Raw genomic sequence first — 27545 nt, 5'->3', positions numbered from 1 at the left:
CCACTGCCTCCCTTGCCTGAAATGTCATTCTTTATAAAGCAGCCTAAATAACATGTTCATGATTTGGTTTTCAAAAAAAAAAGATTGTTGACATCACAACTAACCCACATCTGTTCACATGACTTACTTCAATGCATAATAATAGATGGGATCACAACTGAAGTAGGTAGATCAAATCACTACTGGGGCTATTTATGTTTCTGTACAAGGAAGGCAAAACAATTCAGAAAACAACAGTATTTTTGTCTTTATTATAAAAGAATTTGCATACAAGAGCAGAGACATCTTGCTCCAAGTATATAGGATCTTGGTAATACTGTACCTATAATATTATTTACTAGTCTTGTCTATCCAACTAAAGAAGAATATATTTGAAATAGAAGAGTGCACTTAGTTTGTCTTATGTGTGGGCCTATGTTCTGGTCAATTTAGACAAGTCAAATTAATTGAAAAATGCCAAATACTTAAGGGTTTGACAGGGTTGATGTGGATTTAATTATTTCTTCTTCTAGAATAGATATTAGAAGAAATTTCTTCACTCAAAAAGTAGTGATCTTTGGAATTCTTTACCAAGATGCTTGTGGAGAACCAGTCATGACTATATTCAAGACAACAATCAATAGATCTTTAGATATTAAGAGATTCATTGATAAAGTGTTTGTGCAGGAATGAAGCACTAAGATGAAAGATTAGTCATGATCTTACTGAATGGCAAGTAGGTGTGGAGGTGAACAGCCTTTTCAAGCTTCTAATATGTTCCTAGGCTTAGAAGTGCTATAAAAAGGAAATGTATCTGGCATAAGATTAAACTTTAAATTTTCATTTAATCACAAACTTTGTACAGAATTTTTTCTGAATGGATAGTAAAATACCCAAAATTTTAAAAACTTTAAAACAAGTCCAAATTGTAAATCATATTTATAAAGATTTTCAGAGATAATGTAAAATTTTAACAATGCGTTGTTGTAGCATCTCTTCATCAAGATCGTGTTTTTTCCCTTTTACTTCCAAAAATGTTTCATTTAAAACTATTCTTGAGAAATATTTTGTTTTTGTTATATTTGATACTGAAATTGATTTAAAAACTACTGGTGCAGAATTTAACACAATTTTTTGTTTTAATCCACTTTTCATACAAAAATTGCTTACATGTTGAAAAGATGCTAATTTGAAAACAACTACTAAAGCTTTGATCACAATATTTACAAAGTGGAATTGTACAATTTTTATGGTGTTTCAGAAAAACAGTGGAAAAATTGAAAACATGAGGCCAACTCACTTTCAGTTTTCATTATCTTACCCTCTTGATCATGTACAATAGATTCTTCCTTTTGTATGACTTTCTTCCCCTGTATATTACATGAGTCTAACACCTTTAACTTTCTATTTTCCAAACCAGTTTTCTCTTTCTTCATCTGCTTCTGAACTCAGATTTGTTAGGATGCAATTCCATAAGCACAACTCCATTGTGCTGTTTCATCAGAGTACTCAGTTTTCTGATGAATTTTGGTTCCATTGATCATTGAAGATATAATGGTCATTCCTAGCACTGTCCTCATCTCTGGACATACAATCCACAACTCAGTTGTTGTTATTTTCCCAGCTGTGGAGATGTAGACCCCAGGTGTAGCTCTGCTCTGGCTTTCAATTCTCTGATATTCAGTTAAGATGTAATAGTTGCATGCTAAGCCAAAGGGAAAGGTTTTGCAAGTAGATAGCTATAAATGGCCCTTTTGATTTCTCTTAAAACTGTAGCTCTCTGCAGTAAATAGACAGTGAAAAATATTGTTTAGAATAATGTAATCCATTCATGTTCTTTAGTAATATTTGTTTAATTTAAAATAATGACATAAAGACGTGAATCAGTAATAATAAATTTGAAACAGAAACAGGAGAAAATCTGCAGATGCTGGGTGTGTTTTACTATAATAAATTTGATTCTCATTCTAAAGATTATTATATCATTCACTGGATACTGAAGACCAAGACAGAGAACTCAAAAACTCCGTAATCATGGCTAATAGAATGTTGTGATTGTAGCTGATACTACAAGTTCTAGTTCCTGATTTCAATTATGCTACTGGGACCAGTGACAGACTTCCTCACAGGAAGAGAAAAGAAACAAAACACATACCTCAGGTCAAAAGGCTCTAAGTTGTTAATTCCCTTCTATCTGCACAACTGAGTGCTTGGGCTTCCTCCTAGTCTACTTCCTACATCTTAATATGGAGCAAGAAATTTAAAAAAAAAACATTCTATGCCAGGTCTGACAACATCCCACAACATGGAATACCAAAAAATGAAGGTCAGTAGAAAACATGCAATAGCATGTTTACGGAGAATGACAGTAGCCTGAGGGGAGTGGTACAACTACCACCCTAATTTTAATAAAATGCACCAGCAAGCACAGATCAACATATCATATTTAACCAAGACAATGAGAGTATCCCAGAGATCTACAGGATTTCAATGGAAAATGCCACTTTCAATCGTTAAAAAAGGTTGATGGCATTTGACAAATATTGCCTTTCATGGGTTTTACAGGATACATAGCTCAATTAGTACTTTGCTAGAGTTCTCATATTTAAGTACAATATGCAAGAATACCAAACCATCAAAATTCACTTGTATAAAATATAAATCTGTACAATAAAGAATTTACGTGGAGTTGTGAGGTAGAGATGATCTAATAACACAGCACTTTCAGCTACAATATGCACGTTGAGTGTAAATTTAGTTACTATCAGTAAATCCTCTTTCAAGGAAAAACAAATGAAAAGTCAAAATTTTAAATAAAAAACATTTTTGTTATGTATTTTCAAGACAGCTTTTCAGGACCAGCAACTTCTATGTATGTTGACCCTTGAAAACCCAATCGACTCAACTAGAGAATTAGCAAATAAATTTTTGCACTGAGCATAAATATCAGGATAAATGAACCAAACTTATAACAAAAGTTTGGTTTCAATATTCACATTAAAAGAAGAGAGAGATAGAGGAGAGAATTTAAAGAGAGTATCCTGGAGTATAGAATCACAGATGATGAATTATGGGAAGTAAACCATGGTGGAAGCATGAAAGTTGGAAATGCAAGTCACCAGAAATGAAGGTGCAGAGATCTCAGACCACAGTGGAGCTGAAAATTATGTTTACAGAAAAATGTTGAGAACGGTGGGTTCAAAAACAGAATTAGATGCCAATTATGCAAATGAATATAGGGAGTTGGGCTGAAGTTAAAAAAGCATGACCTCTAGGGTTCTAATCTCTGGATTACTCACTGTGCCACACATTAGTGAGGGCAGGAATAGGATAGGGCAAATGAATGCATGGCTGAAAAGCTGGTGTAGGTAGGAGTAATTCAATTTTTTTTTTGCCATTGGGATCTCTTCTAGGGTAGAAGAGGGACAGGTTGCATATGAAGTGGATGAGGATCAATATTCTGGCAAGATATGCTAGAACTACCTGAGTAAGTTTGAACTGGTCTGGCAGGGAAGTGGGACCCAAAGTAGTACTGTAGCAGATGTGAAAGATGAAGCAAATAAAAAGGTTAGAGTGAGCTAGGTCAGGTAACAGCAGGACAGACAACAAGGAAGGTCTGACAGGTGTATTAAAAGCAAAAGGGTAATTAGGAATAGAGTAATGATCTGTATACTTATAAGGACCACCTGGAGGAAACCTGTTCATAGGGAGGATGTACAAACTCCATACAGGTGGGATCGGAATTGAACTTCAAACTCTGATGCCCCAAGCTGCAATAGCATCACACTAACTGCTGTGGAGCTGTGGGAAATGGGTGAGGTTTTAAATGAAGACTTCTCATTATATTTATTGTGGAGGGCATGGAAGCTAGTGAGTTTAGTGATGCCTTGAAGAATATTGACAATATGAAGTTGGAGATGTGGGCAGTTTTGAATCACAAAAAGAAGTGGACAATTCCCCAGGGCCTGACCGGATGTAAGTTAGATATGTAGCAAGCAAGAGACTACTAGGGTTCCAGCAGAGATTTCTGTAATTTCATTTACCACTGGTGAGGTACCAGAAGACTGGAGAATGACTAATATGCCATTATTTAAGAAGGTCTGTAAGGATAAGCCAGTAAGTTACAGGCCAGTAAGCCTTACAACAGTGGTGGATAAGTCAGTGAAATTCCAAAGAACAAGATTTACGTTAATTTAGAAAGGAAATGACTAATTAGGGATTGTTAATATGGCTTTGTTTATGGAAACTCATGCCTCACAAATTTGATTTAAATGTTCTGAGAAGGTAACTTAAAGGATTGATGAGGGTAGAGTGGTAGACGTTGTCTACATAAACTTCAGCAAGGTATTTGACAAAGTCCTGCAAGTTACCCTACTCCAGAAAAATAGAGTATAGGGATCCAGGGCAAACTGGATACAAAATAGACTCAGTAGGAAGAGGCAGAGGGTGATAGTGCAGAATGCTTTTCAGATTAGAGACCTGTGACCTGTGTTGTACTGCCAGGATTGGTGCTGGATCCTTTATTGTTTGTTATGTATATTAATAATTTGGAAGAGAATATAGGAGACATGATTAGTAAGTCTACAGGTTGTTGAAAGTTACACTGGGATCCAGATCAACTGGGAAAGTGACAAGGGCGATAGAATTTATGCAGACAAGTGCAAAGAATTGCACTTTGGGAAAGTAAACCCGTTCAGACCATCCACACAGTGAATACCAGGGCCATGGGGAACGTTAGTGAACAGCAAGACCTAGGTTATATATTTCCCCGAAAATATTGACATAGGTATACGGAGTTGTGAGTGTGTATGATGGCTGAGTACTGAAGTTCATACGTCATCACAGAGCTGTACAAATGGTTGGTTAGACTGCCTTTGGAGTATTGTGTGCATTGCTGGAAGTAATTTTGCTAAAGAGGATGAAGAGAAGATTCATAGGAGCATTCCTTGAACTGGACAGCTTAAGTTATAAGGAATGATTGCACAGTCTGGGCCTGTTTTCTCTGGAGGGAAGCATGGTGAGAGATGACCTTACAGAGGTTCATAAAATGATGAGGGGCATAGATAGTCAAATCACAAAACATGGGAAAATCTGCAGAAGCTGGAAACCCAAGCAACACACACAAAATGCTGGAGGAACTCAGGTCCTGATGAAGGATCTCAGCCTGAAACATTGACTGTTTACTCTTTCCCATAGATGCTGCCTGGCCTACTGAGTTCCTCCTGCATTTTCTGCGTGTTGCAGGGGCATAGATAGGGTTGATAGTTGCAATGGTGGTCAAGACAGGTACAATATTTATAAGATATTTTAACAAGTACATGGACAGGAACTTTTTAAAAGAATGTAGGCAAATACAGGCAATTGGGATTAACATAGATAGCCATCTTCAAGAGCATGGATGATTTGGGCCAATGGGCCTGTTTCTGTCCTGTATAACTATGCATTAAGAATGTTCATAAGTCCATAGCTGCATGGGATTTCTTTATAATAAAGAAATAGCACTGAATGATTTGTCTCACCATTGTAATTAGTGTTGGATCATTTAAAAATTTGAGTAGTTGCATGATTTTTAAAAAATCTTTATGATTTACCACAATTGAAAAGCTACTCAGTTCAGGTGCTAGAAATACACCCGATCTTGCATTTTACTATCAATAAGGCTATTTCACAAAACATAATGTTGCCTCATCCGACATTATTTCTCCCCAGATGTTCTAACTCATGTTAGATTTTATCTCCATGACACCATTCTAGTACCTTACCATTCATATGAGTATGTTAATTGGTGAATCAGCTTCAGCAACTGGATGCATGCAATCAAGAGTAGGACCCTCAGAAACTTTTATCCTTCTGATGTAGTCCAGAACCTCTGAAGAATAATAGGGTCACTGCATATTTCTTTACATCCCAACCCATTGGATATTTTATATCCATCTCAGATCCAAGTGGTGAAAAAAAGGAAGAACAGTTTAAGTTACAACTCAAAAAGGACAACAAACTTCCCAAAAGGGAGGTCCATCAAATAATGCCTAAAGTTATCAGATTTGTCTTTATATAATGACTTTGAACAAAAAAGTCTTAAAGAAACTTTAAAATTTATATGATTTCCATGAGGTCTCAATAGTCCAGGCCTCCTGGTCGCAGGAGAGAAAAATTTGACATTTCATAGATTTTTCACACCTTTCCATTTTCAAGAGAAAAAAAATACCTTTGCAGACTGGTCCATTATATACTTAGCAGCTAACATTTGATTGCACTTACATTACTGTGAATTAGTAAAAATAATGCACAGGATACTGCAAACTGGGGTTTAATTCAAGTATCTGTAGTCTAAATACTGTTAAGCCCTGTGCTCATTACAGTGGATCAGATTTAGGGAGAATATGGGAAAAGTTATGTTTATACAAAGACTGGCAAAACAGATAGTGTTAATCCTAGCATTGCATTTCTATGCAGATGTTTTGGGGAAGATTTATTGCTGCCAATTTTCTGCCTTTATTTCCTGAAGGTGTTGACTCAGTCGGGAATAAAGTTCCTGCACCTTGCTCAACTAACTGAATTTTACGCACGAGCATAACATTAACCCAATATTAACTGGGGAGAAGGCCCTACTTTGTCTGATCCTGCCCAAAGCTGATATCTCCATATGGTCATTCCAGCAGGAATCTCTGTGAAACAAACAGGGGCAGGAACTAGAGCTCATTTCCTACCTCTCCAGTAATGTGAAAAGGTGACTGATTGTTAGAGTCTGACTGATGCATTTAAATGTTACTCTCGATTACAAGGATCAACTCTACTTGTTGCTCCATCTCCAGGAGCAGCCAGACATAATCATAATCTTGGAAACAGGGGAAGTAGTCAGAATAGATGAATCCCTCAACAGCTTCTTGCATGAAACTCTGAATACAACTTGTCCATGCCAGAAGCAATCTTACTTAGCACCCAAAGATTGGGAATGCAGGACTGAAAGGCAATCAAAAATTGTAGAGCATCAAATTTAATAGAAGGGTCATATATGACAATTCTAATTTTTTCTAAATTTAAACATAACATAGTTTGAGAAAACCAATGAAATGTGGTAGGGGGATTAATCTCTTTCCAATTCAACAAAATAGATCTTTTGGCCATTAATGTAAGAAATGCAATCATCCGACAAGCAGAAGGAGATAAATGAATTGACTCTATCATTGGTAGACCAAAGATTGCAGTAATAGGATGAGGTTGTAAATCAATATTCAACACCGTGGAAATAATATCAAAAATGTCTTTCCAATATTTTTCCAAAGACGGACATGACCAAAACATACGAGTTAGAGAGGCTATCTCAGAATGACATCTGTCACATATAGGATTTATGTGGGAATAAAAACGAGCTAATTTATCCTTGGATATATGAGCCCTGTGCACAACTTTAAACTGTATCAATGAATGTTTAGAATATATAGAGGATGAATTGACTAGTTGAAGAATTTTATCCCAATTCTCAATAGGGATAGTAAAGTTAAGTTCCCTTTCCCAATCATTCTTAATCTTATAAAAGGCCTCTGAACGTATTTCCATAATTATATTGTTAACATTTGATATTACACCTTTCTGAAAAGGATTTAGTTCTAACAATTTCTCCAAAATACCCATAGAATCTAGATTTAGAAAGGTAGGAAGAACAGTGTTGGAGGCCATTCATTCAATACTTTCACACGATGTAATTTGACCCTGTTCCAATCCTATTTTTTTTTCTGGTTCTGATTATATATATGTGGAGAGGATCGGAGTTGATGAACTGATGACTCTTTGTCTTTTCTTAGATACTATAAACAGCCCATTTTTTTTCTTTTTCTTTTTTTTCTGTTTTTTTTTCATATTGATATACCTAGGTTTTTTTTTGTCTTGCTCACATTATACTCGTATCACGTATGATTTGGGAAGACTTAATTATACTGTGTTTGTTGTTTATGTATCCTTTTATGCTCATTTTAATTTTGTAATTTTGTAATCCCAATAATTATGTATCAATCTCACCATGTTGATATTAATAAAAAGATTGAAAAAGGAAAAATTGTAGAGCATCCCCTTCAATTGATGTCTCAGTTGAAAACATATAAATCCTTGGATATTACATATTTCATAGACATTCTACCCTGTTTAATGCAATCAGTGTGCTGCCTAACTAACCACAGAAATACTATTTTACACAAAACTACAGGTTCACCCTTTGATTTCTGATAGCTTTGCTCACAATAACACTATGGTGTCAACGGTCTAAAGTTAAATATACAAAAGGAGAGAATAAAAAAAGGCAGGACAATTTCATCCAGAATGTTATAGAATACTGAGATATGTTCAAAAGCAAGATTATTGAAGTGATGGCTAAAGTGCATTCAAGAGGCAAGTGAGTGACTAAGTGAACTGAATAAGTGAGAAAGGATTGAGATATCTGATGATAATACATGAGGAGATTGAAATAATCCACTTGTGAGAGGGTGTTATTTTCCTGTTCTTAATAATTCTTGTGTTAAAACAGTTTATGCTAATATTAGTCATAAAACTAAAGGTCTGACAAATGTGTATTTGTTGTGATTACATGAATGTTAAACGTTATATCACACACATTTTAATGCTACATGAAAGGACATAAAAAGAGTAAGCAACACACAGCACAATTCAATCCTCGCAGCATTAGTATTTGTCCAGAATGCACATAAGGAGAAATTCAGTGATTTCATGCTCCCAGGGATTAGCTAAACTCACACATGCGTATATGAGAATTAATGCTGCAACTCTGTCTTTATTGACCATCCACAGTGCTTTCAATCAAGCTTATTGGGAATATACTGTATGAACACCTAACTAAATCAATAGTACCCAACTATGAAAAACACATGGCACTTTTAAGTTAAGAGTTTTTTTTAAATACACCATAGACTAAAGGAATATAGATTTTCTCCTGGGGTGAAATATATAAAACATAGATTACTGTGCCCTTTTACAGAACTTACAATGATATACAGTCTATTATTGAATGAATGATATGGCTCATTCTTCCATGTTAACATTAGAGCAGGTAAAACAGCCTCTCTCACAAGAATATCTAAGTGAGAGACATATTATAGAAAGGATGAAAAAAAGGCTATACTGCATTACCCAATATTCACAGCATGTAGATTTTGTCATTTCCATAGTCTTACTCTTCTGATTTAGTCTGATCAGCATCAATGTATTCCAATTCATCACAAACAAACAATGGTCTAGCACAGCTGGAGTTAGTATTCTCTAGTGGCATTGAATTATTGTTGCTGTTTGTTACAAGTGGATTTGTATTGGTGATACTTGTAAGTGGAAGGTCAACATTGTTCAGAGCACCCTTTAGTTGTGGACCCTCTGACAATGGTGTTTTCTCCTCCAGCTGTTGTTCTAAGTCGTTCAAAATGGTAGCTTCTACTCTTCCATTTTCACTTACAGGTGGTTGCAATAATAACCGCACATGACCTTTATAAATATTCCATGCAAGAAGTAGTATGAACATAATGATGAAAAGTACCAGGAAACCTTTCAGTGTTAATTCAGTTTGAAGGTTATCTTGTGTCATAGGTAAGTTGCCTCTGCGAAAGGTATTGCCTGGTGAAGTTGGCACACTGGCTGATTTAGCACCAACATCTGTCTTATTTAGAATGGGATGTTGACCCACTCTAGGTTTATATGTAGACGAGTAGAGAAAATAACTTGCTGAGACTTGTGAAATTAGCTTGCCAGCCACTGTTTCAACAGAGAGGCAGTCATACTGTCCTTCATCTTCTGTAGAAACATTCAGTATTATTAAGCCGACATTGAAGTGGCGGTATCGTGAATCTGCTGCAGGAATTGCTCTTCTTTTGTGTAACCATCGCATTTGAGCCAAGTTAGATGCAGGATAACAATTCAAAACCATGTTGTTTCCAGGAATAATTATCTGCTTTTCTGCTTTGTAGATTTCTGAACAAGAGAATGTTTGTGTTATTATTACTATCGGCAAAATCGTACTACAGTACTAAGAAATGCTAAAAAGCACAAATTGCCAAAAATTACATAAGACATGGATAGAAATTTGAACAAATGTAGTACAGTTAACACTTCATGCAATACATGATAAAATATGGATATCACAGGTCTTTGCATCGTGGATCAATAGGTAAACATTCAGCAGCAGAAACTCATCTGATTCTATACTTTCTGGGCCAGAAGGTACAGAAACCATTGTCTCGTGATCTTGCTTGATTTTAGCACTTCAAAATATTGTGAGTTACCAGTCTTCTTCCACATCCAAATGCATGAGATAACTTATTGACAGAACAATCTACAGTAATTTGCTGCATTAGATTGCAAAAAATGAAGAAGCAAAATGGTGGTATACATATTCATTCTCAGGGCATGAGTTTGCAGGCTGAATCAGCATTTAGTTGCCACTCTCTAGTTAGCCTTGAGAAGGAGGCAATGAGCTGCCTTCTTGAACTGTGTAAATATACCCCAAAATGCTGTCTAAGGAGAGAATTGCAGGATTTTGACCTAGCAACTGTGAAGGAGCAGCAATATATAAGCCAAGATGCAGTGTGACTTAGAGGTGGTATTATTCACCATAAAATCACTATCTGAACTTTTAACTCTGTGAGCCTGAGGGAAAGTGAGGTTGATAGGCAAGAAGATGAAAGAAAAACTGGAAGGAAAAAGAGAAAAAGTAGACAGCTCAGACAACCCATTGCTCTACTCTCCCTACGGTCATGACTGTGTGGCTAGGCACAGGTAAAAGGCTATCTATACATTCACCATTGATACCACTGTTGTTGGCAGAATCTTAGATGGCGATAAGGAAACATACAAGAGCAAAATAGATCAGCTGTCACAACAACCTTGTACTCAATGTCAGTAAGAGCAAGGAATTCATTGTAGACTTCAGTAAGCAAAGCTGGGAGAACACACACCAATCCTCATAGATGTGGCCAATGTGGAAAGGGTGAGCAGTTTCAAGTTCCAGGGCATCAACATCTCAAAGGATCTATCCTGGGCCCACCATTTTGATGCAAACACAATGAAGGCATATCAACAGCTATACTTCATAAGGATTTTGAAGAAATTTGATAAGTTACTAAAGACCCTAGCAAATGTTTACAGATGTAGATGTTCTGTCCATTCACCAACTGGTATGGAGGTACCAATGCACAGGACCGTAAGAGGCTTCTGAGCATTGTAGACTCAGCCAGTCCCATCAAAGGCACAAGCCTCCCCACCACTGAGGATGTTTTCTAAAGGCAGGTGCTTCAAGAATGCAGCATTCATTATTACTTGCTTCAAGACTTTGGCCTCAATATTTCCTTGTGCAACTGGATCTTTGATTTCCTCACTTGCAGACACCAGTCAGTTCAGATTGGCAGCAACATCTCCTCCACAATCTTCATCAGTACAGGTGCACCACGAGGCTGTGGGCTTAACTCCTGCTCTACTTGCTTTACACTTATGACCACAGGCCAAATCAAAGGTGATGATGAATCAGTATATAGGAGGGAGATTAAAAATCTGGCTGAGTGGTACCACAACAACAACATCTTATTCAAATGTCAGCAAGACCAAGGAGCTGTTTATTGATCTCAGGAGGAGGAAACCAGAGATCCATGAACCAGTCCCCATCAGAGGATCAGAGATGGAGAGGGTCAGCAACTTTAAATTCCTTGGTATTATTATTTCAGAGGTTTTGAAGATTTGGCATGACATCTAAAACTTTGACAAACTTCTACAGATGTATGGTGGAGAGTATATTGACAAGCTGCATCACAGCCTGGTATGGAAATACCAATGCCCTTGAATGGAAAACCCTACAAAAAGTAGTGGATACAGCCCAGTCTATCATGGGTAAAGCCCTCCGTACCACTGAGCACATCTACACAGAGTGTTGTCACAGCAACCATCATCAGGGACACCACCCGCTAGGCCATGCTCTCTTTTCACTGCTGCCTTCAGGAAGAAGGTACAGGAGCCCCAGGACTTGCTCCACCATTCAGGAACAGTTAGTACCCCTCATCCATCAGGCTCTTGAACCAGAGGGGATAACTTCACTCATCTTCATCAACACATGGGCTGTTCCCACAACCTATGGACTCACTTTCAAGGAGTCTTCATCTCATGTTCTCGATATTTATTGCTTATTTATTTATTATTATTGTTATAATTTTATTTTTCTGAGGTCAAGCTGGTAAAATTATTATTATTGTTGTTAATAGTTCTTTATTTTCTTTCTTTTGTATTTGCACACTTTATTGTCTTTTGCATGCTGTCTGCCCTGTTGGTGCAGTCTTTCATCGATTCTATTATGGTTATTGGATTTATTGAATATGCTGTGATTTGTATATGGCGACATACAAGTACTTCGATAATAAATTACTTTGAACATCTGGGACATGTTATCTTCTCATTACTACCATCAGGGTGGAGGTATCAGAGCTTGAAGACCCAAACTCAATGTTTTAGGAACAGCTTTGCCCCTCTGCCATCAGACTTTTGAATACTTCTTCTCTTTTGCACTATGTGTTTATTTTCACTGTAACATAATAAATTGTTTTGCATGTATTGTATTGCTGCACAAGACAATAAATTTTACAAGTTAAGTCAGTATCAATAAATCTGATTCTGATTTAAGCAATATCTATGAAACAGGTAATCATGAAACATACCCTGGTCAGGACATTTTGAAGGATCTCCATCATTTACATTCTGAACTAAATTCCTAAAGGTGGTAAAAATAAATATTAAATTAGAGCACGCAATAATGCATCAACAAATAATAATCATAGTAACTGATACAAAGTTCTGTAGCTAAACAGCCCTGGTCTTATTAAAGACATTTAAATGCCAAATGATGAGAAATTAAAACTATGGCACAAAGATATTCATATTCTTGCATAGTTTACTCACTGTATATCAATATTTTCCTTTGAAATGTAAACACATTGGCCTGTCAATTTATCCCATCCACAGTAAGGGTCTCTAGCGAGTACACAGTCCCAACAGTTGATATATTGTGTGCAAGTAGCAACTGGCACTTGTACAACCAGTGATGGGGATCCAACATACAACTGACCCTAGGAGACAAATAAATGTTCTGAAACTGATACATTGATAAATGAAATTCCTATTCAAAGTAGAATACCACAGAAGCAGAAAGATATTTGACTTTATGGTTGTTATACCCTTTCTGAAGAAAGCTGTAAGTTTTGTACTGGCTCTGCAGAAAGGAACAGCTGCATCTCTTCAATGATAAACATATCTCTTTCCAAACTAAGGGCTTTGTGCAGGTATCCTGTATCTATAAAAGAACACAGCTATGTTAACGTATAGTGGTCATAAAAATATATCCTCATGATTATAAGTCCCTTGCTATGTTCTGGAAATTATAATAATACACTACAGGGTCATGCACTTTGCAAAACTGAATTTGGTCTGATGGGTGATACTTCCATCCTTCTTTGCTATAGGGTAGGATGGAATACCCAATTTAAATAAAACCACTGCAAAAATCTTAGCCCCTTATCTTTTTTTTTTACCAATCACCAGCCCTTGAGCTGGTCCCTTTTCTTTCAAAATCAGAAACTAAAGATCAAGAAACAAGAACTGAAAATATCCAGTTAATTGGAAGTCTGCATTAAACACATGAATCTGTCCTGTCTTTACCAGGCAGAGGATATAAATTGTAATTCAGTTCTCAACAAATTTGTTCAGAACTTATAATGTTGTGAAAGGAATTGATCATCTTTGTGTAAAAACTATTTTAGCGAGTAGGCTAGAAAGAAAGTCAGGCTCCTATTCTCAAATTTTGTAAAGGTGTAAACTATGTTCAACGCTAGAACATATTTTCCCAAATATCAGTAGACCTACAAAATAGGATGACTTCTCACGCGGTGAACATGGATTTTTAAGTTCCTTCAAGTGAGACTGTTCCCTTCCTGCCTGAGATGAAGATCACCTGATAGAACAGGAAGGTATTGTACAATGCTTATCAGAGCTAAAGTTCTTTCCTGGACAAGTCTGATCACCTAAGGAAGAAGGTAAGGTACTCAATGGGCCAACTTTTTAATGAAATGCACTTTCAGTTCTCCATGTACAGTACTATGCAAGAGTCTGAGCCACATGTGTATAGCTAGGGTGCCTAAGACTTTTGCACAGGTACTGTAGTAATTATATCTATATATTTTACTGTACTACTGCTACAAAAAATACTAATTTCATGACATATATGAGTAATGATAAACCTAATCGTGATCTGGGTCTCTATTGTGGACTGAGAATGGGAAGGTGGCAGGGAAAGGGGAATCATGGTTGGGAAAAGGGGAAGGGAGAGGGGAGAGAATGGGAAGCACCATCCAGGCATTCTGTAATGAACAATAAACCAATTATTTGGAATCAAATGACCTTGCCTGGTGTCTCAGGGCTGGGAGTGTCAGCACCTGTGCCACCTCCTGCCCTGGCACTCCTTCCTCTGCCACCTGTGCTACACCTCTCATGTGGTGCTGTACCCTCTCCATTCCCAACATCCTTTGCTCCCATCAGATATACAAACTTACTCTTTGCTCCACGTCGACAAATACAGTACTGTGCAGAAGTCTTAGCAACCTCAGCTGTGTACAATAAATGTGCCTAAGACTTTTGCACAGTACTGTAGGTTACATGGCTTCTGTTCAGCATTTCAATTTGGCATTCAACGCTGTTGTCCCACAGACCTCAGTGAGCAAACTCCCATTCCTCGGTTAAAATACACCACTGTGCATCTGGGTGTTAGACTTCCTAACCAACAGACCTCAGATAGTCAGATGCACCTGCTTCGCACTGCCCATCATCCTCAACATAGGTGCCTTCCAGTGCTATGTGCTGAGCCCATTGCTGTACATTCTGCTCACACATGACTGCCTGGCCAAATATCTGAGTAATCAAATTCTGAAGTTTGCCAATTACATGACAATGGTGGAGCTCATCACCAACAACGATGAGATGGCCTACTGAGAGAAGGTGAAAGAGCTCAAAGCCTGGTGGCAGGCAAATAACTTCTTCCTCAATGTCATCAAGACAACAGAGATGGTTATTGACTTCAGGAGAACTTGCACCATGCACACCTCTCTTTACATTGGTGACCCAGCAGTGGAAACTGGGAGCATTTTCAGACTCCTGGGATTGCACATCATGCACAATTTCTCATGGTCCCAGAACACATTTCACACAATCAGGACAGCTCACCAATATCTCTGCTTTTTGAGGAGGCTGAAGGGAGCTGGACTATGCGCATCTATACTAACGTCAATCTACAGATGCACAGTAGAGAGCATCCTAACATGCTGCATCACTGCATGGTACAGAAGCTCAGAATCAGAATCAGGTTCATTATCACCAGCATGTGACGTGTTGTCGAGTGGTCTTTTTGTAAAGTAGAAGTTACCACAACGTGAAATTTGTTAACTTCGCAGCAGCAGTTCGATGCAATACATAATATAGAAGAGAAAAATAAATAAATCTTATTCCGTTTATTTCATACAGTATACATATAATGAATAGATTAAAAATTGTGCAAAAACCAGAAATACTATATATTTTAAAAAAGTGAGGTAGTGTTCAAGGGTTCAATGCCTGTTTAAGAGCCAGATGGCAGAGGGGAAGAAGCTGTCTCTGAATTGCTAAGCGTGTGTCTTCAGGCTTCTGTACCTCTTACCTGATGCTAACAGTGAGAAAAGGGTATGCCCTTGGGTGCTGGAGATCCTTAATAATGGACGCTGCCTTTCTGAGACACCGCTCCTTAAAGATGTCCTGGGAACTTCATAGGCTAGTACCCAAGATGGAGCTGACTAAATCTACAACCCTCTGCAGTTTCTTTCGGTCCTGTGCAGTAGCAGGATGCTCTCCATGGTACATCTATAGAAGTTTTTGGGTGTATTTGTTGACATAACAAATCTCTTCAAACTCCTTGTAAAGTATAGCCGCTGTCTTGCCTTCTTTGTAGCTGCATCAGTATGTTGGAAAACTGCAACAGGAAAGCTCTTGTAGACAGGAAAGCTCTGCAACAGCTAGTCAAAACTGACAAATACATGACTAGCACCAGCCTACCCACCATCAGGGACATATATACAGAATTGTGCCTGAAAAGGGCAAGTAACATCATAAAGGAGCCAGCCCACCTTGGAATGTTTGTCCCACTCCCATCAGGATCACCAAAAAACAATTATTTTCCCCAAGCAGTAAAGCTGATCAACACCTCCACCCACTGTCCCACCTCTCCACACCACAACCACCACTACGTTATCATTTCCTGTCAACCACCTTAAGTACAGACACTTCTGCATCTTGCATCACTTTATGGATATACAAGCAATCTATGTATATAAGCTACTGTATCTTATGTATGTATATTTATCTTTTTTTTTAGTTATTGTGTTCTGTATCTCATGTTTTTTGTTTTGTGCTGCTGTGGATCTGGAGTAACACTTACTGTATTTTGTTCTCCTTTACATTTGTTTAGTGTAAATGACATTAAACAATCTTGACACAAACAAGAGAAAATCCGCAGAAACTGGAAATCCGAGCGACACACACAAAGTGCTGGAGGAACTCAGCAGGCTAGGCAGCATTTATGGAAAAGAGTACAGTCGATGTTTCGTGCCAAAACCCTTCCGTCCTGCCAAAGACTGTACTCTTTACAGAGCAAATGGGGTAGACAAATAACCTTTCAAAATTTTCATTTTCCAGGAGGAAGCAACTTCTAAGTTAGTTACAGAAACACTAGTCAAATTCTTTCTGTGTGGCTCCCTGCAGCTTCCTTCCACACATCATTGACTTCGACCATCATGGAGCAAAATGGCTCTGCAATTGCACTCTTCTGTTGACGTACATATCAATGAGGTTTCCCCCACCCCCAACCATAATGATAATTAACTTTAAAAGATCATTTATGTCTGTGTTATGAGCCTGTTACACAAAATATCAATTATTTTCACCATTCATTTAGCTGCAATTGTTTTTGGATCAGCTTGCAGAAAAACAACAATGTATAGCACACATTTTGCATGACAGCACAGACTTAAAGACTTACTTGCTCCTATATGGACGACAACTAAATCAGCTGGACTATCATGTCAAATATTATTCTTTCAGTGGAGTATAAAAGTGCACTTGTAGGGATAAATTCATCTCGTGATGTCATTACCCATTCAATCTCATATGAAATTTGAAGACATTCTTGCAATACAACTTTTCAATACTTTTAAAAGAAATGCATTTTTCCAGTGCCTTTCAGATCACTAGCAGAACATCCCAAAGCAATCTGCAACCAATGTGTAGTCCATGTTGAAATGGACATACTGCAACATTCAGTTTGTGCACTATGAATTATCACATAAAGCCATAAGATAGCGTCAAAATACAGTAATCAATTTTATTAATGTTGTTCTACCTAAGCCATATTTATTTTGTCGGTAGAAAAGGCATTGCAATGGTTCCTTAAATCTGAAACCAGATCACATAAGATTATAATTAAAGGATTTCATTAAAACCATTTAAAACATTTGAGTGTCATGTTACAATTGCATGTTAGAAATACAGCCTTATGTCACGAAACAAGAATCATCTCTGTTCAGCTCCCAGAAATTTTCACTTGGGGATAAAACAGGATTCAAACTCATGTAGTCCTCAGTGTCACTTGGCTGTGTTTATACAGCAAATGATCATTTTAGAATAAGGAGCAGGCTAAAAATAATTACATCTTGCATCCAAAAGACAGACAATGGGAGATGAATTTAAGTCCACAAGAATTTATCAAAACTACCTACAGCATCAGTGATTCATCCGTAAAGTGACGAATGCATTTGATTTGGTTTACACAAGGGAAAATGCGGCATTAAAATGGTATTCTATGTGCAACCCATTCTAAACTGACTTAGGAAGGTAAATTGCTTAGAGCTAAATATACATGGCAAGCAATGAAATATAGTTACTTTCCAACTTTTACTCTCTTATTTTGATTAGTGTATGCACAGCAAGCTGAAAAATGAATTGCCACTTAAATGTCAGGTATCTCAAGACGTGAACTCAAACAATACTGATTATTTATTTAATGAATCAATGCCTTGAAACCCAGTTTAGTCATTTTGTCAATGCTATGCATAGTGTAGATCTCAGTATAATGCAAATTCTCTGAATAAACTAGTTTCAAATCTTCTGTAAGCCACATTCTTAGGAGGCAATTAAGCCATGATACGGTAGCTTAAGCAGTTAATATGTAAAAGAGATTACTGATTATACAGTATATGCACAGAAAATAGTTTACCTGTTCCCAGAAAAATGACATCGTATTCTTTTCGGTTGACAGTTGTAACTCTGTCCACAACTATCTGGGTGTACTTCACACCCTGCTTGATTAATTTGGGTTGGTTGTTGATGGGGGTCACTAAATCATCCATTAAAGGATGATCTCTAACAAACTGGAGTGTCTTGTCTGGCAGATCCAGTGAAGTCTTAAAACCACTCTTTCGGATATTATTGTTGATACACTAAGGGGAAAATGGAGGAAAGAAGTTGTCTTTGTTAGTTGGGGGTTCAAATGTTACAAACTCAAAATCTTTACAATAATATACAGTACATGAACATTATTTGTAAATATGAGATAGAGCTGGAATTGTTGGATAAATTCATTTTTTCCACCATACTTGTCTTCTTAACGAAAATGCTGGGTTGAACTGGAGGATGGATTCATGTGGGCAAGCAGAGGTTTTGCAAGAAAGTGGGCAATGAATGTTGACTGGCTACTTTCTTTGAAATTGGCAGAGCTAAGCAGGAACCCCTTTCCTTGCTCAAAAACCACACATCTGAACTGAAAGTTAAGAAGTACTATTTAGTGTTTGGGTGTGGAAAACATAGATGATATTCCCCATTCCTAATCACTGGAGCTTAAGACAAAATGGAAAGTACATTTTCTTTCAACTTGGAACATCTGATGATCAAACCTAAACTTTTGTGGACTGCAGGATGTGGTACATGTATTGTTAAAGTAGACAGGAAAGCTGCTTCATTGAAATTCTTTATACGGTATATTAGCATCTTTGGGCAAGTCTGCTGAAAGGATCAACATACAGAATATAGTTTTCTTTTACATATTAATTCTTTTGCTAAAACGCTCAGATCAAATTTAATAACACAAATTGCCAACCTGTGGCTGTACAGAAAAATAACCTAAATAATCAGCACAGATCATTGAAACCCTTCTGTCATTATTCAATATGTCAGACAAGATATTATTTCAGAACTTTATAGAGGACTCTGTTTTTCAATCAAATATAGTTGATTTTAGCTGAATTAATGCAAAAGTAAACTAACACATTAGGGAGGGTAGTAAAGCATCAAGGCTAAAGTTCTGATAGTTATTCAGTGGTATACTGGAATGTGCCAAATGAGAATTTCATTCAAGAAATTAAATCATCTGTAAAATTCTTTCTGACATGGATCAGTTCATATGTGCAAAGAGGAAACTTATAAGGGGAAAAAAGTGTTAAGGGACACAAATTAGTCTGAGGTCATTTGTGTTAAATGTGTGATAGAGAATCAGTTACAAATTGCTTTCCCACATGACATTTACTGACTTCAATGGATCAGAACATGTGCTTTCAGTTTAATCCTCATGATCAAGGTAAATTTCTGTCTCTAGGTCATGGAATTGTACAGCACAGGCACAAACTTTCTCCACCTTGTTCATGCTGACTGTAGTATCTGTCTAAGCTAACCCCATTTGCCTGCATTAATCACACATTCTTACCAATTCAAGAATCTGTTCAAACGTCTCGTAAATGATGTGTTTATATCTGCCACTACCACCTCCTTGGAGGGTTTCTTCCAGATAACCAGCAACCTCTGTGAGAAAAGACTAACTCTCAGACTGCCTTTAAATTTCTCCCTTCCTACTTTAGACCAGTGCCCTCTAATTCTAGACTCCCCTGCCCTGGCAAAAAGACTATATATGCTAACCAGCTCCATCATAATTTATCAACCTCTAATAGTCGTACCTCAGCCTCTTATGGTCGGTAAGAATAAAGCCAGCCTATCCAATATCTTCTTATAACTACAGCACTCATTCTGGTGAATGTCTTCTGTACTCTCTATTGCTTCCTTCCTGTAATATGGGAAACCAGAACTGTACACAATACTCTAAATGCAGTTTAATCAATGTTTTATTTTCGCAGCTGAAACACAACATCACAATTTTTACTCTCAATGCCCAGCCTTTGAAGGCAATCATACCAAATGCCTTTTTCACTACCCTATCCACCTATGAAGTCACTTTCAATAAGCCATGGACTTACATCCCAAAGTTCCACTGTACTCCAATGCTCCTGAAGTCCCTGCCATTTACTCTATATCCAGCCACAATACAACTTCCTGAAGTGCATCTCCTCATGCTTTTCTGGATTAAATTCCAGTTACTTCCACTCTGCCCCACTTTCCAGCTAATTTACGTTCTTCTCTATCCTTTCTTTGCTAACTATGACTCAACTCACTGGGTTTGTACTGACTATCATTCCTATCTGTACTAATCACAATTGCCTGTATTAAGTTTATGATCCTCTAAGCCTTGCTTATTCAATGGTACTTCAAAGTTGCTATTGTTTCTACCTCTGCCTTAGGCAGCTTATTCTAGATGCCAACTGCTCTTTGTGTGGAATATTTACCCTTTATAATCTCCTTTAAACCTTCTCTCTCTCATCTTAAACCAATGTTCTATAACTTCAGATGTCCCTACTATGGTAAAAAGGCACAGGCTTTCTATCCTTATCTGTGCTTTTTGTGATTTTATGTACTTCTGTCACAACACCTCTCAGCCTCTTTCAATCCAGGAAAAATTGACCCACCATATCCAATCTCTCCTTATAACTCAAATCCTGCAATCCAAAAAACACAATGCATCTTTTCTGCTCCTTCTCTAGTTTATTTACATTTTTAATGTAGTGTAACAACCAGAACCTCACACAATACTCCAAGTTCAGCATAACTAATGTTTTGTATGACTGTAACATGGCTTCTCAACTCCTGTCCTCACTGTGTGTGTTCTTTGCTGGGTTTAACTTCCCAAAGCGTATCACATTGCACTTTGCCAAGTTAAATTCCACCTACTATTCCCTTTCCTATTTGCCTGTTGTAACTTTAGACATGTTCTTCACTGTCCACTACATGAATAATTTGGACATCATCCAAGTTATTAGTCATATACCCTACATTCTCATCCAAATTAAAAGATATGATAGAGGACTCAGTATTGATCTTTGTGGCAGACTGGCCTTAGGCCACCAATCTGAAAAACACTTCTGCCCTCTATTTCCCACCACCAGATCAATTTTGAATCCATTTCACTAGCTCTCCCTGGATATCATATGTTTTAACCTTCTGGAGTAGCCTACTCATTGAGACAATGTCAAAGGCCTTGCTAAAATCCACATATACATCTCCTACTCCACCCTTATCAATCCTCTTGGTCATCTCTTCAAAAAAAATCTCAATCAAAGTTTTTGAGAGGTGGAGGGAGGGGAAGGAGTGCAAGCTGGCAGTGATAAATAAACCAGATAAGGGGGAAGGTGGGTGGGTAGGAGAGGGGGAAGTGATAAGCTTGGAGGTGATAGGTGGAAAAGGTAAAGGGCTGAGAAAGATGGAATCTGTTAGGACAAGAGACTGGACCATGGAAGAAAGAAAAAGAGAAGGAGCACCATAGGGAGGTGATAGGCAGCTGAGGAGAAGAGGGGAGCCAGAATGAAGAATGGAAAAGAGGGAAGCGAGAGTGGAGAAATTACTGGAAGCTAGAGAAATTAGTGTTCATGCCAACAGGTTGGAGGCAACCCAGATGGAATATGAGGTGTGCTTCTCCAACCTAAGAGTGGCCTTGTCAGGGCAGCAGAGGAGACCATAGACTGACATATTCAAATGGGAATGGGAAATAGAATTAAGATGGGTGGCCACCGGAAAATTCCATGTTTTGTGTGGATGGAGTGAAGGTGTTTGATGAAGTGGTCCCCAGTCTATGTTGGGTCTCACTGATGTAGAGGAGGCTGCACTGGGATCACTGGAAGCAGTAGATGACCCTGACATACTTACAGATGATGTGGCACCTCAGCTGGAAGGGCTGCTTGTGGCTCTGAATGGTGGTGTGGGAAAAGGTGTAGGAGCAGGTTTAGCACTTGTCCTGCTTGCAGGGATAAATACCTGGAGGGAAATCAGTGGGGAGGGACAAGTGAACAAAGGAGCCATGTAGAGAGCAGTCTCTGTGAAAGCAGAGAGGGGGAAGGGAAAGGTGAGTTGAGTGGTAGGATCCCATTGAAAATGGCATAAGTTATGGAGAATGGTGTGCTGGATGCAAAGTCTTGTGAGGTGGTAGGTAAAGACAAGGGGAACTCTAACCCTGTTTTAGTGGTGGGAAGATGGGGTGATCATGGATGTACAGGAAATGGAGGAGATGCCCTACCTCAAGGACCAAACTTACCTTACCAAGATATGGCCACTGTCCCCTAAAGGTTCATGCACAGATGCTTCTATCACTTGCCTATCTTCATTCTTTATGATAAGGTCTAATATACCTCATAGCAGGACTCTCTACATACTGCTTCAAAAATTACACCTATCTAAACCCCTTGCATTAAGCCAATACTGGGCAAGTTAAAATCCTCCACTACTACAACTTGATTACTTTTACATCCATTTGAAATCTACCTACAAATAGAACATAGGACAGTACAGTACAGCACAGGACCAAGCTTTTTAGTCCATGATGTCAGTGCCAAATGTGCTGTCAAATTAAAATAAATCTTTCTGGTCTGCACATGATCTCTATCCTTTCATTTCCTGTGTGTACATCTGTCTATCTAAAAGGCCCTTAAATGTAAATATTTCATCTTCTGCACCCCGTCACATCGACGTTGTTGCTCTGCTCATTGAGCTGCCAGACCTGCCATGCCATCAAACATGTTTCCAAGATTGCAACAATATCATTATCCTTTGTTTGATCCATGCTTCCAACTCATCCATCTTATTTGAATAATGAACAAAATGGATGAGCTTAGAGCCTGGATCGGTACTTGGAGCTATGATGTTGTGGTCATTTCAGAGACTTGGATGGCTCAGGGGCAGGAATGGCTACTTCAAGGCTTTAGATGTTACAGAAAGGACAGGGAGGGAGGCAAAAGAGGTGGGGGCATGGCACTGTTGATCAGAGATAGTGTCATGGCTACAGAAAAGGAGGAAGTCATGGAGGGTTTGTCTACGAAGTCTCTGTGGGTGGAAGTTAGAAACAGGAGGGAGTCAATAACTCTACTTGTTTTTTTATAGACCACCCAATAGTAACATGGACAACGAGGAGCAGATAGGAAGACAGATTCTGGAATGGTGCAATAATAACAGGGTGGTCGTGATGGGAGATTTTAATTTCCCCAAAACTGATTGGCATCTCCCTAGAGCAAGGGGTTTAGATGAGGTGGAGTTTGTTAGGGGTGTTCAGGAAGGTTTCCTGACACAATATGTAGATAAGCCTACAAGAGGAGAGGCTATACTTGATCTGGTATTGGGAAATAAACCTTGGCAGGTGTCAGATCTCTCAGTGGGAGAGCATTTCAGAGATAGTGACCTCCTTTACCAAAGCATTGGAAAGGGATAGGAAAAGACAAATTAGGAAAGTGTTTAATTGGAGTAAGGGGAAATATGAAGCTATCAGGCAGGAACTTGGAGGCGTAAATTGGGAAAAGATGTTCTCAGGGAAATGTATGGCAAAATGTGGCAAATCTTCAGGGGATATTTGCATGGCATTCTGCATAGGTACGTTCCAATGAGACAGGGAAAAAATGTTAGGGTACAGGAACCATGGTGTACAAAAGCTGTTGAAAATCTAGTCAAGAAGAAAAGCTTACGAAAGGTTCAAAAAGCTAGGTAATGATAGAGATCTAGAAAATTATAAGGCTAGCAGGAAGGAGCTTAAGAATGAAATCAGGAGAGCTAGAAGAAACCATGAGAAGGCCTTGGTGAGCAGTAATAAGGAAAACCCCAAGGCGTTCTACAAGTATGTGAAGAGCAAGAGGATAAGACATGAGAGAATAGGACCAATCAAATGTGACAGTGGAAAAGTATGTATGGAACCAGAGGAGACAGCAGAGGTACTTAATGAATACTTTGCTTCAGTATTCACTACAAAAAGGGATCTTGGCGATTGTAGGGATGACACAGTGGAATGAAAAGCTTGAGCATATAGACATTAAGAAAGAGTATGTGCTGGAGCTTTTGGAAAGCTCTAAGTTGGATAAGTCACCAGTACCCCAGGCTGCTGTGGGAGGCAAGGGAGGATATTGCTGAGCCTCTGGCAGTGACCTTTGCATCATCAATGGGGACGGGAGAGGTTCCAGAGGATTAGAGGGTTGCAGATGTTGTCCCCTTATTCAAGAAAGGGAGTAGAGATAGCCCAGGAAATTATAGACCAGTGAGTCCTACTTCAGTGGTTGTTAAGTTGATGGAAAATATCCTGAGAGACAGGATTTATGAACATTTGGAGAGGTATAATATGATTAGGAATAGTCAGCATGGCTTTGTCAAAGGCAGGTCGTGCCTTGCGAGCCTGATTGAATTTTTTGAAGATGTGACTAAACACATTGAAGAACGTAGAGCAGTCGATGTAGTGTATATGAATTTCAGCAAGGCATTTGATAAGGTACCCCATGCAAGGCTTATTGAGAAAGTAAGGAGGCATGGGATCCAAGGGGACATTGCTTTGTGGATCCAGAATTGGCTTGCCCACAGAAGGCAAAGAGTGTTTGTAGACCGGTCATATTCTGCATAGAGGTCAGTGACCAGCGGTGTGCCTCAGGGATCTCGTTTGGGACCCCTTCTCTTCATGATTTTTATAAAGTACCTGGATAAGGAAGTGGAAGGATGGGTTAGTAAATTTGCTGATGACACTAAGGTTGGAGGTGTTGTGGATAGTGCGGATGGCTATCAGAGTTTACAGCGAGACATTGATAGGATGCAAAACTGAAAAGTGGCAGATGGAGTTCAACCCAGGTAAGTGTTAGGTGGTTCATTTTGGTAGGTCACAATATAGTATTAATGGTATGACTCTTGGCAGTGTGGAGGATCAGAGGGATCTTGGGGTTCGAGTCCACTGGACACTCAAAGCTGCTGCGCAGGTTGACTGTATGGTTAAGAAGGCATATGGTGCATTGGCCTTCATCAACTGTGGGATTGAGTTTAAGAGTTGAGAGGTAATGTTACAGTTACATAGGACCCTGGTCAGACCCCACTTGGAGTACTGTGCTCGGTTCTGGTCGCTTCACTACAGGAAGGTTGTGGAAACTATAGAAAGGGTGCAGAGGAGATTTACAAGGATGTTGCCTGGATTGGGGAGCATGCCTTATGAGAATAGGTTGAGTGAGCTTTGCCTTTTCTCCTTAGAGCAGCATAGGATGAGAGGTGACTTGATAGAGGTGCATAAGATGATGAGAAGCATTGATCGAGTGGATAGTCAGAGGCTTTTTCCCAGGCCTGAAATGGCTAACATGAGAGAGCACAGTTTTAAGGTGCTTGGAAGTAGGTACAGAGGAGATGTCAGGGGTAGATTTTTTGCAGAGAGTGGTGAGTGTGTGAAATGAGCTGCCGGCGACGGTGATGGAGGCGGATATGATAGCATCTTTTAAGAGACTCCTGGGTAGGTACATTGAGCTTAGAAAATCAGAGGGCTAAGGGTTACCCCAAATAATTTCTGAAGTAAGTGCATGTTAAGCACAGCGTTGTGAGCCGAAGGGCCTGTGTTGTGCTGTAGGTTTTCTATGTTTCTATTTGTGAGGTTCCTTGCATTAAAGCAAATGCTGTTAAGCCTGCTGGTTCTTTTACGCTTCTTCTCCTGCTGCTGATTGCTGTGCTTTCTAGACTTGGCTGTTCTATTTTCTACAAACGAGTCAGCATCCTCACTAACTACACTGCCTCATGAGTTTAAAATCTTCTGTGTAGCACTACCAAACTTTCCTTGAAGGATTCCTTGTAGGTCCCCTTACAGAATCATAAAGAAATCTTCACAGCTACACAAAGAGAGGGAGAAATCAACTTCCATTGCAGACAACAGGCATTAATGACATCAGAATGCTGAGCACATGCACTGCTCACCCAAGCCCAAACTACATGAGTCTTCATAAGCTCTGCACTTGACCAATGCATAATTCATCTATGGGGCATGCTTCTTGACTGCAGGGTTTCACTTCAGGTTCCTAGTATAGCAATAGTGTGGGCAAGGACTTGCACCATGTTCTGGTCTGACAATGCTGTCAGAACATCTCTATATATGGTGGCATAATGGCCCCTTTTGGTGCTGATTCCATTCATTTCTCATTTCTGGGAAAACTTCCTGAGTATTGAGTAGAGTAATAACATAAAGCCTAAACTCATTTCAATAGCCGTGAAGTTGAACTCAAAATTCTTGCTTATTGAATCAAAGAAAAATGTCAATATAGTATGGAAAAGCCTGGAAAAGTACCGTATCTATTAAATTACTCAGAAGACTCATTTTCTTTCAAGGGAAGTCTTAATACTTACAGCACCTGGACGAGGGACAGGAACTGTTCCACTGTACATCACCCACTTGATACGAGATTGTTCTACTGTTACAGGTGACTTGAATTTCCCTTCATTGAACACCTCCTGAATTTTTGACATTCCAAAGGCACAAACTGCAGACATGTCTTGTTTCCCCCTAAACAATTTAGTGCTACATTATATCTTTATCACAAAACAATTGTTCACAAACCTGCATGCAATTTTCTCTCTATAACCAACATTAAGCCTTTTATTAAATGATTGCTGACAGGCCCCATTCAATTTTAAAACACTTCTCATTTACCTCATTATTAATGTAATGATGAACTTACATAATTATGCACCTTACTGATTCAGTGTGGTAAGTTTGTAAAATTATTCTCTCTTTTCTCCAGTCAAGTTACAACACTCTTTTTGACTAAGAGCGGGATCAATCGGCACAAACACAAGTTCACTGTTGAAATATAACTGTTAAGTGGTCTCTAGGTTTAGTCAGGCTTTCATACCTGGGTCTTAACAGGCTCTTTGATGAATAGATGAAAGAATAAATGCCATCGGCATAATAGGCAATGACAAAGTAACAACAATGCTGTGATAAAATAAAATTTTAAAAAACATGAGCAGCAAGCTAGTAAATTATAAAATGCTGCAGATGATGAACACCTGAAACAAAAACAAAAAAGTGGAAACAGTCATAATACCTGGTCAGTACTCTTTAGTTGATCTCAAACAGAGTGACAAATAGAACATTATAACAGTACTCATCTTTACTAGACCATGGAGAAGGAAAGTAGTCTGATTCATCAGGCCAAATGGCATCCATTTGCACCAAGAGTTCCTTTCTTTAATCCTTCAACTCTTTTGCAAGAAAAGCCAATAATCTACTTTTGCATCATACTATACATGATTTCACAGCACTCTCTTTTTCAATTTGGGATATGATGCCTTATATAGGTACCTTGCCAAAT

The 27545-nt window shown here is 38.5% G+C and overlaps 1 protein-coding gene across 8 annotated transcripts in view; it reads right to left on the bottom strand.

Moving 5' to 3' along the window:
• Positions 1-222: 222 nt before the first annotated feature.
• LOC140739829 (semaphorin-4E-like) overlaps positions 223-27545 on the bottom strand; it is a 146182-nt gene continuing 118859 nt past the window's right edge. For 7 of the 8 annotated variants that reach the window (XM_073068411.1, XM_073068409.1, XM_073068412.1 and 4 more), the window contains 6 exons: positions 26578-26734; positions 18305-18527; positions 13191-13306; positions 12916-13082; positions 12675-12727; positions 223-9948 (listed from right to left, as the gene is read on the bottom strand). In XM_073068411.1, the coding sequence (XP_072924512.1) occupies positions 9161-9948; positions 12675-12727; positions 12916-13082; positions 13191-13306; positions 18305-18527; positions 26578-26734 (1504 nt within the window). In that variant the 3' untranslated portion in view covers positions 223-9160. The remainder of the gene's footprint in view (positions 9949-12674; positions 12728-12915; positions 13083-13190; positions 13307-18304; positions 18528-26577; positions 26735-27545) is intronic. The other variant, XR_012101760.1, reaches the window with a different exon arrangement.

This window comes from Hemitrygon akajei, chromosome 16 (assembly GCF_048418815.1).
Source record: "Hemitrygon akajei chromosome 16, sHemAka1.3, whole genome shotgun sequence".
Lineage (NCBI taxonomy): Eukaryota > Metazoa > Chordata > Chondrichthyes > Myliobatiformes > Dasyatidae > Hemitrygon > Hemitrygon akajei.
This window is presented reverse-complemented; position numbering and strand designations above follow the sequence as displayed.